Consider the following 12,515-nt stretch of genomic DNA (forward strand, 5'->3'; position numbering starts at 1 on the left):
ATAAATCTCTGTATCAATCATCCTATACGGTTCAGGTTTTATCGAGGCCTATATTCTATTCTGATTTTTGTGCTTCATACGATTAAGACTATAATGGAACGGAAAAATGATAACAATTCCGAAATTGCTACCAAGTTTGCTACCTTAATTCTGAATAACCTGGTTGATTTTCAACAACTTGCCCAAATGTTTTGTCTAATACTTTGTGCAACATTTAGTCCTAGAATTTAAAAAAGTATACAATATAATGAACATAATTTCATTTTGTTATATCACAATAATTTATTCATTTGTTATTTAGAAGATTATTTAATTTATTATTTTATTCATTTTATTTTTTACGTTTCCATAAGTCATGAGGGAGGGGCGTTCAAAAAATATTACTATCAAGAAAGCAGTGCAGTTATGTATAAATTTGATAAATCCTTATGATATGATTTTGTGACCCAACAGTCATAAGTTTATTTGATTATGAATCGTTCTTGATCGGTAGATAAGTGCCTTGGAATAAACCAACTATATAAATACCCTAATCAGATATAAATGTATATAAAAATGACCAGAATGAAGTTTTTCTCTTCAAAATGTTCAACTCAAATCTGATCAAACGTTGATGAATTTGGCTGATTCAAATTGCAAAGCAACAGTCAGTGCAACTAAACTTCGAAAGCACGAAACGTCTATTGATCTCCACACCTGAAATCAATCTATTCAATTCTGTAATGGATTATTCTGAAAACATATTGATTTTTACAAATTACCTGTTTGTTCCTTTTTCTTTGTTTCAATTACAAAAATCGATGTCTTTTCATGCCACTACATGCAACTTCTCTTCAACATCATGGTTCTATAATTCTTCAGATTCCACTTCAATTTATTTTGAGAAATACATCCTTACTTTAACTTACTCTTCTATCCAAATACATCACCGTATTAAAAAGGTATCATTAGGATAGCAATTAACCCTATCAATATCTGAATTCCTGAATATAGGTATGGATCAGGTATGGATCAATTGCTATTCGAATAATTTTTCTTGGTAAATGTTTCATGACTAAGTTGGTAATTTATACTTTTCCGTTGCCAGGAGCTTCTTCATTTAGAGTAGCATAAGTCCTGTCACGGTTCCTTGAGGAACTTCTCATCCCAAAATTAAGCTAGGCAATGCCGTCAAAACTTTCTTTAAAGTAGCTTACTCTAAACTTAACCGTTTCATAAAGCCTCTTAATATTCATATTTCAGCAGCGTCTAAGACCTTTGTAAGACACAATTCTTTCTGAAACTGTTTCACATCTCGGTAGTAAGAGTAAGAGTAATTCTTGAAATCAGAGACTATATTAGATTGGTTAAAAAACCAAATCACGTTTTCTATTGTTTTCGAAAACCTGTACTTTTACTGTGGAAGTGGTTTTCCATTCTGTCTTTGATAATTTAGTTGATAGTCCTACTGAATTACTAATTTTTCTTGCATATTTTGCTTTTTGAACGTCCTTTCTATGAATTTCTGATGGCTTTGCAAGTTTTCAGATGACCTGGATGCTTCATTGTTTAAACCATATGGATATTTCACAAATTTTGCTCTAGATGTAATCTCAATAGCTCTAATGGCTCTGTAAGTTTCCTATGAATCTGTATGCTTCATTGTTTGAACCATTTGGATACACTTCATCAATTTTTCTCTAGGGATACACTTATGTTTATTGCATAATAGTTCATTTACTAGCAAGAGGCATATCCAGTTATGGTAATAATAATTCAAGAATGATTTCAAAATTGTCCATTCACGTCATTATCCTTCAGCTTTCAATAATTTCAGAAGCTGAAAAATTATGTTTTACAGTTATAATCTTACGTTATTTAAACATTGAAACGTTTAGAGAATATCTGATAAAGCTGAACAGAAAGACCTTGCTTCACATTTGTTTTAAGCCAGAGTCCCCAATTCCGTGAATCTGTCATTTTTCCAAGAAGTGGGAAAGGCAACTTGAAATTCACAAGAAATTTACTGGCATTTTCATTTACTATGGTTCATATATTTCCAGAAAAATATTTCAGGATAACGCGCTTTCTCGATTTGGTATCTAAGCGTGACGAGCGTAAGTCTCTGTGCTTCTGGATTTATTGTCGACGAGGTTAGGTTTCAGATTACATTTTGTTTCATCAACACTTTAACCGCCTGAGATCTGGCATATGGCCCACGCAATTAGTTACCCAACAGTCCCAGTAATTTTATGTACGGCTCTCACACGTCAATATAGATTAACTGCATTAAGTGCATATATTTGCTTGTGAATCGTGACTCGACTTTTTAGTAGGAATAACAAGCGGTAGTATTTTGTCATTGAGTGTTCTTATAAATATAGTAAAATCAATTCCATATACAGCATGAATATCATTTATTATACTTCCCCTAATACACGATGGTCACTCTTTTGCAAACAGCTGATAATTGATTCTAGTTGTATTTAGCCGTTATTCAGCTTCGCTATTTTCAGCCGTTTCTGCTTTTTTGGGTAACTAGTTATACTCCCTTGTCCACTTTTATAGAGTAGAGCTAACAGTGACGTTTTCATTGTGAAAATTAGATTTCTAGTTAGTCTAGAGAAGTTTTCAGAATCGAAAAGCAATTTTTTTAAAATTTATATCGCCTCTATTTACAACATAATCGGTTCTCTATGTTTTCGAAGAAATGAGATTTCGATTTGAAACCCCTATATAGCGTCAATTCTGCTCTGGAAACCTATACTTTTCCGAAAGATTATTAAAAAAATTTCAGTGAACAGGATTTATTGATCAACGATACAATTCTAACACATCCAATAGATCTTTCTCTGAAAGTCCAACCAGACTTTGAGAGTTGCCTTCTTACCCACGCGGCTCAAGTATCAAATCCAAAATGGTTTTTATTGCGGAAAATAATTGATATCTAATTTTTGTGATTATTTTGTATGAAATTAGACCATTACAAAGGAACCATGTAAATAACTGTATGGGCTTCACGAGCAACAAAATCGTTCTATTGAGACGTTTAATGTATTGAAGATGCTTGAAAGTAAATCTTTATATCAAGCTAGTATAGTTGAAAGTGAATCTTTATATCAAGCTAGTATAGTTTCAATAAATTTGCAATAAATGATGTCTCTTCTTCATCAGTAACATCCAGTATCTGTTCTGTTCGTTTATTACGCAATTTATTGTTGATAGTATATTGTGAAAATTGTTTATTTCTTTTAGTATTGATTATTTCCTCGAAACCGATAAACTGATGGAAAAATTGAAGGATAGGCCACCAAAATAGAGTTTCACAGCGATAAAATACTTCTTTCCAACAACGATAAAACTCACAGCCATGAAATTAACATCTGCGTGATTATTCTTGAATCATACGGTTCTCTTACAATTCCATTTACTGTCGCTGTCCTAATCAAATCGAACCAATGTAATCAAATATTGAAACATAATTGTGACTGAATATTGAAACTTATCATAAATGTTTCTACAGAAATCCAGGGGTTTTATTTGATATTATGATTATGACACTAACTGGGCCGTAACTCTATTGAGAAAACCCAAATGAATATGTAAATCAAATTAAACTCACAAATAAAATGAACACATTGGCACACTGATTGACATAACCTCACGAAAATAAGACAATTCTCTAATTTAAACTCTTGCTTGGATACCAAAAATGTATCTACGATATTCAAAAATCTCATGATCGAAACTTATAAATATAATAAGATATTCCTGATTCGAATAGAAACGTGTTTCTTACTTTCAATGAAAGCTAAACGAATACGCTACGTATTGGTGATGCTTCTAGCCGCGTCAAGTAGGACGAGTTTAGTCATTTGCTTACTTTGTTCATATATTCGACATTGCTCAAATTCCTTGTTATACAGGTAATACAATTTATTCGATTTGAGAATTGATATGTTGTTCTTATATCGATATATCCAGCTGACAATATTCCAGGAAAAAATTTTCACGAATACCTACCAGTCGACCTAAAAATTTTCTCAGAATGTTCAGTTTCTTAAACTCGAACTTTTGTTATTTTTGAGCAATTAATCGATAACATTTTGAGGTCTTGTGGTATTACTATTGACAATTGTGGAATTTGACTTTGTGATCACGTGAATCAGTAGTTCGTAGTTCGGAATGCAAATATATGTCTCCCTATTTATAAACTAACACTAACAGAAAAGCATCCGTCAAATGCATCAATCAAGTTTTTCAATAAATTTTTCAATAAATTACCACAAAATAATGACTCCTGAGACAGCCTTAAGAAATTTAAAAAATATGTGAAAGATTTCCTCATAGACTTAGAACCATATTCAATTCAGGAATATCTGGTTTACTGTTAACTTTATTTCATATTGAGATGTCTTTATTCCTACTGCATACTTTTCTTTTCAATGTTCGTACAACTCCTGACAACTTTACAGGCTATATCCAGTACCATTCTGTCATATAGACACTCCAAACTCATAAGTCCACGACCTCCCTGTTGTCGGGGGAAGTACAACCGTGGAACGGACGATTTGGGATGCATCATTTTTCGGGTCTTTACGTCGAGTTGATACAGCTCCTCCCGAGTCCACTTCACTACTCCAAACGAGTAGAGTAAGAATGGAACGGCAAGATATTTGTTGCAGCAACTTCGTTCTTCCCCGACAGTTCCGATGCTATGCTATGCTGTCATAGCGACAGCATAGCATAGCACATAAAACAAATGGGTGACCTTTGGGGGTGCCACAATTATACTCTCGATTATTTCTGAGCGCAACGGATAATGGCAAGAGAGAAGAGGAAGGAAAGGGGACTCAGGGAATTGCCCTGAAATACACCCCTTCTGAAAGTGACTCACCCTGTTTGGACTCTGGCTTGACCAGATGTTATACTGAAGCGAGTTCGCCGGAGTGGTATCAGTTGTTTAATGCATCCCACTATTTTGTCGGGTACCGCAAGGCATCTGAGCAAATGCAAGATGAGCTCATGCGATATTGTATAAAATGCCTTACGGTAATTGATCCAGGCAATAGAGAGTTCCCGCTTATATTGTATCGAGTCATGCGTTACACATGTATCGATTAGCAGGTTCTCTTTACATCCAGCAACTGTTCTCTTCGACCTTCTCTGCTCATATATCCGCTCGAATACTCGGTCAACTACGGTGAGTATTCGTGTGTATGAGATGCTTGTGAACAACTTATAACACGAATTCAAGCATGTTATCGGTCTGTAATTCTTAGGAATCGACAAATCTCCGCTTTTGGGGATGAGAACGGTCCGTCTCTCGACAAACCAATCCGGAATGGGTTGCTCTCCATCCAGCCATGAGTTGAAAACTCTGGCCAGATGGCTATAGGTGCTTGTTAGTTTTTTCTGCACCAATAAGTGTTCAGTCTGGAGCAGCAAAGTTCTTGGAACACACAAGGGCTCTTCGAACGTCATCCGGTCATTCGGAGTTATCGGGTTGCGCAGTTCATTGAGCTCAGGCTGTCCAAGCTCTCTGTTGAAAGCTTCGAACTGCGATAGGGCAGTTATTATTATTATTATTTCTGAAGCTGGAAACAAATTGAGTGAATGTCCTACTAACAAAAAAAATTATTGCAAATTAATTGATAATATAATAGCTTCATAATTCAATTTTCAATGAAACAAAATATAATCCGTAACCTAACCTAGTCAACAATAAATGAAGTGACTACAGCAAATACTGAGAATATTTGTTTAAAGGTGATTGACGATGTTTCATGATGAACTTCCATTGTCTTATATTATACAAAATGATTTAAAACTCCTGAAATCCCTATCTTTTTCTTTCTATCTTCTTCTTCTTTCTTTCCTTCTTTTTCATTGGTTCTTTCAGGGATTTCAAATCGTCTTGTATAATATTAGACAATGGAAGTCCGTATACTATTATATAGATTGATCATTTAAAAAAAAGTGTAACGATTCGAGCCATACGTTCGATGCACTACTATTTTATCAAGAATATTCGATTCAAAAATGCAATGCGTTAGAATTTTTTTTGCAAATATAAAGTACGCAGCAAACGTCTCATCAGACCCCATATTTCGGAACCACTAACATCGAAACAGTATGTTTATGGATTTCAAGTTGCCTATTATAGATTTCAAGTTGCCTAATATACTTAAAATTCAACAGGTCTCAGGCTAGCAGATGGACTCTAGAACTGTCATTTTCGTTTCCAGTATCACGTTATATTCCAACTTATCTACCGATCAAAGTATTTTTATAAGTAGATGGAAAATTATTTCCGATGTTCAGTTGGACTATTATATCATTATATTCGAAAGGTGAACCTTCTGCACGCGGATGTCACTAGTGACTATACTTATAAAGATTACGCCCCAAGTTTGTTGATTTCGAAGAACGACTACATAACACAGGTGATGACCGCTCCCGTCTAGACGCCATGTTCACGCGCGTGGATAGGCCTGTCCGATCCTAAAGTATTCCGAAAAGCTGTATTTAGTAAAAAGCTGATTATAGAAAGAGATGAGAGAGGCGAAACGAAATATACGACAAGTCCCTACATCGTCGATGTCCTTTTGTTTTCTGTCATTTCAACTGAACCTGCGGCGTCGTGGTCTCTGCTAATTTTTTGGTCACACCTAATAAGTCTCTTAATTTTATCAAAGAATGGATGATACCGGCGGTTCTTCGAGAACCGTTCGACGGTTGTCGCAGACTAAACGCATTAGGGCGCCAACATCTTGGAGAGCTCCTCGTCCTGCAGGCAACCTTTCAGGAACTCCTCTTGCGTGAGTTGTCCGTCGTTGTTTTCGTCCATTTTGGCGAAAATGTTCTTGGCTCGTTCTTCGGCCGAATCGGCGGGGCGGTTGGACGAGCAGGCTCCCAGCATGTCATAGATGGCCTGGAACAAAACAGAAATATGTTAACTTTTGGCTTTATTTGCCAGAGAATTAACTTTTTCTAGATATAGAAATATACAGGGATATTCAAATTCGTTTCTGTACATGGGGATCTCGTAAACGATAAGAGAAAAAGTGTCGATTGAATCATGACAGAGGTGCGTATTTTAGAGACCTATTCAATGATGTGAAGAAATCGAATATAGCTCTTTTGGTTCTGGAGATATACAGGAAAAACTAAAAAATCCCAAATTATTTTTTGCCTATATCTTCTTTATTCGCAGGCATATTGAAAATCTGTCCACATTTTGCTATTGGCACTTGATGCGGGCTCTCAGAATACATTCATGAATCTTTTATACAGGTTGTCATCTGGCTTGGGCCACCCCCATCTTTGAATTTTTAAATACAGACCTGTATTTTTTTTTAGTTTTTGGATCGTAGACGTTCACTTCATACTGAGAAATTAAATTCAATTTTATATTTCGGGATATAAGCGAGACATAAGTGGAACCACCTATTGGTGTGACACCCAAGTCAACCGACAACTGCGGTAGCAGAAATTTGGGAAGCTAAACTGAAATTCTTTCCAGTTGTCGGTTGATTGGTCAAACCACCAACACTGACACAAAAACTTGGCTTGGGTGTCACACCAATAGGTGGTTCCACTTATGTCTCGCTTGCGTTTACACAGTTAATTTTCAATGAAACGACCTTCTAACGGCAAACCCTGGTTCAACAAAAATTGGGAGCAATGTGTCGCCTCCAGTGTCGCCGGCAGTGGCCCAAAAATCCCAGTGCCGAAAACCGAATTAGGTTTATTAATGCTCGCAACAGTTTCAAACTTAGGATGAATGACGGCAAAGAACTTCACAATCAGAGAATTAGGGATGAACTGCTTGCCAATCCTAACGGGTCTAGATCCTTCTGGTCGTTAGCTAAAGCCGTTAATCAGAACTTTACAAAATCCACAATTCGACAGCGTCTAGTCAGGCGACTTTTGAAACAGCTCAATATCAACACGGTATCTGGTGCACGGTGCACGTCAAAGTGCGCACCAGTGCAAAGACTCGCACCAGTATTTTGCAGACATTTCAACCTGTCTTACAAGAAAAGCGTTATTCCTTCTTATTGGAAGATTGCCCGCGTTCAGCATATTCCCAAAAAGAGCAAGAAAACTCTTCCAAGTAACTATAGATCAGTCGTTTTGCTATTAGAGATCTCAAAAAACATGGAGGAAGCCGTGAACCACCATATCCTCAAATATTTAGAAGGCTTCAACATCTTGAGTGATCATCAATATGGCTTTCGGAAACAAAGATCAACAAGAGCTGTTGCGCTTGACCTTTGACCGTGTGTGGAATGAGGGTTAGCTGGCCAAAATTCGATGTTATGGCTTCTCAGATCACTTTTGTGTATGGCTCTTCAGCTTCCTGAAAAAACGTTTCCTGCAAGTGGCCGTCGATGGATATCTCTCGAATACTTCTACACCATCAACGCTGGTTTTCCCCAGAAAACCACATCATCTCCAACCCCTTTTATTGGAAAAACCCAAGAATCCAATATATTGCTTTGCTGACAACAGCACACTTGTCTCGTCATTTAATTTGGATTCCAAGACATCGGCTGCGGATGCACATCTTCACACGCCATTGTTCCATGGACCTCTTCAATCTTGGGAACAGGAAACAGTCGTAAGGGACAAACTCTGGTGAATACGGTGGCTGAGGCATGATAACAATATTGTTTTTGGACAAAAAATTACGAACGAGCAATGATGAGTGAGCAGGTGCATTATCGTGATGCAAAAGGCTTACTTTGTTTTTCAACGTATTGCTTCTCGCGAGTGGCGCATAACTTCAAGATTAATACTCCTTTCGAGCGTACGACCATGTGCCAAAAACTCCTCATGAACTTTGCCACGGTAATCGAGGTGAGCAGAACCTTGACATTTGATCGAACTTGGCAGCTTTTTTGGTCTTAGCTCTCCTTGGGACGATTGGACTTTGGTTTCGATGTCATAACCATACATCCATGATTCGTCACCAGTTATGACCTTTTCAAGCAAATCTGGATCGTCGTTAACGTCATTTAGCAATTGCTGAGCGATGCTTATGCGACGGTTTTTTTTTGGTCAAAATTCAACAATATTGGAATGAGTTTCGCTGCTACTCGCTTTACGCCAACCGATATGCCGATATCCTCAGCAACTTCTCTCATAGTGATTCAACGATTCTCCATCACAATTTTCTTCACTTTCTCAACATTTTCATCGGTTGTTTCTTCCAAAGAAAGGTAAAAAGATTTTTTGTATAAAGATGAAGAAGTAGAAAGTCAAAACCTTTCTTTCCTAAAAAGCAATATTCCATTTTTGAAATAAATTCCCGTCACCTACTTCAGAATTGTTGAAAGCGTTGAACGTTGGAAGCTCCCTTCGGGTCGATTTGTCGCAAACATAGGTATTTTGATTGCAGTCTATAAATAAAAAAGTCTCGCTTTTTATACTAACGATCGCTTGTCGGTCCATTAAGCCTTTTATCGAGCGAGAAACACGTCGGAAAACGGAAGGGGCTAGAATGGGCGAACAAACGGCCGATGATGATGTGCACACCTGACATTTCGCATTAATGGCCCACTTGAGGCCTCTATCAGCGTAAGTACTCATAATTATAATGGAATTATAGTTAATCTTGTCGCGTTCCGCAGCAATTATTCCCTTCGCTTTGTACGAATGCCGACCGCAGAACGTATGGCAAATTGATATTTTCGATATTTCAGCCGGAGTGACGTATAACATACATTCCGGATATCCCGCATTCACAAAATGATTTTCTTTCCGGAGCAGAAGTCTGATTTGAAAAATATTTCGCGACGAATTCGATGCATTGCCTGAAGACTTTTTCTTTTCAATAATCAACCGATATTGAAACCTATAAGATTGATATGCCGACTGATCGTTATTTCTTTTACTAGCACTAACTATCAGGGAAAGGTCAAATATCTGGGAGTGATACTAGATCCCAGGTTGACGTGAAACTGGCACCAAAGAGTCAGATGTACCTGCTGGCCAAACGTACCTATTGAAAAACATGGGGGCTCAAACCAGACATAATGTATTGGTTATACATCGTGGTGGTTAAACCCTTTGAAACACATGCGTCTATGGTGGTTAAACTCATGAAAACATATGCGTCTTTGGTCTATAGTTCCATTTGGAACGGAGGTGAAATATCTTGGCTTTGTCCTTGATAAAAGACTCACCTGGAACGCCCACTTGGAAAAAGTTTTACACAGAGCCAGACTGTCTCTATGGACATGTCGAAGGATTTGTGGTAAAACTTAAGGTTTAGGTCCCAAACACATCCATTGGATTAATGTGATGATTGTCAGACCAATGATCACTTATGGTGCAAATGCTTGGTGGCCGAAGGCTTTACAGAAAACGGCCCGAGCGAAGCTCTCTGGCTTACAGAGACAGGCTTGTCTGGCGGCCATGGAGATCCTTCTAGGATCTCCACATTTTTCTGGAAAGAGAGGCTAAATGGACTGCGTACAGACTTGTGCACATTGCCAATTCCACAAATCAATTCTATGCAGACTGCAACAGACTGTTGGTTGACATTGGAAGTCACAGCATTGTGACTTCCAATGCCTCCAACTGTCAACTACGAGCTGCCTTATGAAGTACTATCCCCGAGTAGAGAGGATTGGATCCTCCGGGAGAAGGAAATATTAAGACCAGATAGTTGTTGGTTCACAGATGGATCGAAAACACCTTCCGGTTCTGGTGCAGGTGTTTTCAGTCGCAGACCCAGGACAGAGTTACCTACCTACCTAGGAACTTATGCGACTGTATTTCAAGCGAAAATTTACACTATTGAATTGTGTGCGGGGAGATTGGATAAATCCAACCTCACTCACAAGTCAATAATAATATTATCAGACAGTCAAGCGGCGTTGGAAGCTTTTGGCTCCTACCGAGCAACGTCTAAATTGGTAGCAAACTGCCAAATAAGACTCTCCTCGATAGGAAGACTTAACAGATTGTCTCAATGAAGCTGCAGACTCTCTTGCAAAGGAGGGTGCTGCAAGCGGCTTCATTGGACCAGAACCTGTCATTAGCATCGCTTTGGGCTTTGCCAAACAAACACTAAACAACTCACTTGAGCGTAACACGTAACGAATACCATTTTACCATTATAGTAAAAAGTGAGTTGAGCAAGGTCAACAAACTTCTGAACACGTAACAGCACACCTTGATAATGACAAATGAGATTTTGTCGAAACGTCGGTGAAATTAGAGATAATATCACATACACGGATCAAATACCCGGAAAACCAGTTCAGCATATTCCAATCCGTGAAAACTTCAGATTTCATATTCGATACCTTAACGGGGAGATGAGGTCAACTAAAAAGAAGAACTCAGGTAAAACTCAACAACATTTAAGTAGTAGGTAGTAGAGAGTTTATGGACCTTCTATATCTGAACACGTAACGAATACCGTTTTACCAGTATAGTAAGAAGTGAGTTGAGCAAGGTCAACAAAACTTCTGAACACGTATTAGCACACCTAGATAATGACAAATGAGATTTTGTCGAAACGTCGGTGAAATTAGAGATAATATCACATACACGGATCAAATACCCGGAAAACCAGTTCAGCATATATATATATATATATATATATATATATATATATATATATATATATATATATATATATATATAGGCTGTTTCAGCCTATTGGGCATCGTCAGTACCGGGCAGGCGGTCCTCGATTGAAGACAAAATGAGAAAAAACCAAGAAAGTACTTGATAAAAATAGCTGCGTAAACGCAAGCGAAACATAAGTGGAACCACCTATTGGTGTGACACCCAAGTCAACTTGCCAAGTTTTTATGTCAGTGTTGGTGGTTTGACCAATCAACCGACAACTGCGGTAGCAGAAATTTGGGAAACTAACCTGAAATGCCATCGGAAAACGAATCCACATGCTTCTAGAAATGATATGAAATCTAGAAAAGTTAATGCAGTCAAGCTGCTGGAAAATAATTCCATGAAAATCAAAAAATAAATGGATAAGTACTCTTTGATCATTCCCATATTGATTTCAATTTAAGAGCCACCGGTATACAGCTGTTTCAGCCTATTGGGCATCGTCAGTACCGGGCAGGCGGTCCTCGATTGAAGACAAAATGAGAAAAAACCAAGAAAGTACTTGATAAAAATAGCTGCGTATATATATATATATATATATATATATATATATATATATATATATCATACACACTCAATAATATCTATATATATATATATATATATATATATATATATATATATATATATCATACACACTCAATAATATCTATATATATATATATATATATATATATATATATATATATATATATATATATATATATATATGCATACATACACACACACATATATAGGCTATTGATAATCATAGTAACAATATATTTGGATAGTGGTTCCACCTTCGATTTATATAATAGAATATAAATTTATTTACACTGTACAACAAACAGAATGATTTTCACTTACATGATGCACAGTTTTTTTAAATTCCTTACATATAG

At 37.0% G+C, this 12,515-nt stretch overlaps 2 protein-coding genes across 4 annotated transcripts in view; both read right to left on the bottom strand.

Moving 5' to 3' along the window:
• Positions 1-12,515, bottom strand: part of Nca (neurocalcin homolog) — a 363,981-nt gene that overhangs the window by 115,129 nt on the left and 236,337 nt on the right. The window lies entirely within an intron of this gene.
• The window catches only part of LOC111513019 (neuronal calcium sensor 2), a 242,850-nt gene continuing 236,173 nt past the window's right edge, over positions 5,839-12,515 (bottom strand). For all 3 annotated transcript variants that reach the window (XM_074174036.1, XM_074174030.1, XM_074174039.1), the window contains exon 5: positions 5,839-6,913. In XM_074174036.1, coding sequence (XP_074030137.1) covers positions 6,737-6,913 — 177 coding nt within the window. In that variant the 3' untranslated portion in view covers positions 5,839-6,736. The remainder of the gene's footprint in view (positions 6,914-12,515) is intronic.

This window comes from Leptinotarsa decemlineata, unplaced genomic scaffold, assembly GCF_025532065.1.
Source record: "Leptinotarsa decemlineata unplaced genomic scaffold, Ldec_3_MD MMD2_P_RNA_scaffold_12, whole genome shotgun sequence".
Taxonomy (NCBI): Eukaryota; Metazoa; Arthropoda; class Insecta; order Coleoptera; family Chrysomelidae; genus Leptinotarsa; species Leptinotarsa decemlineata.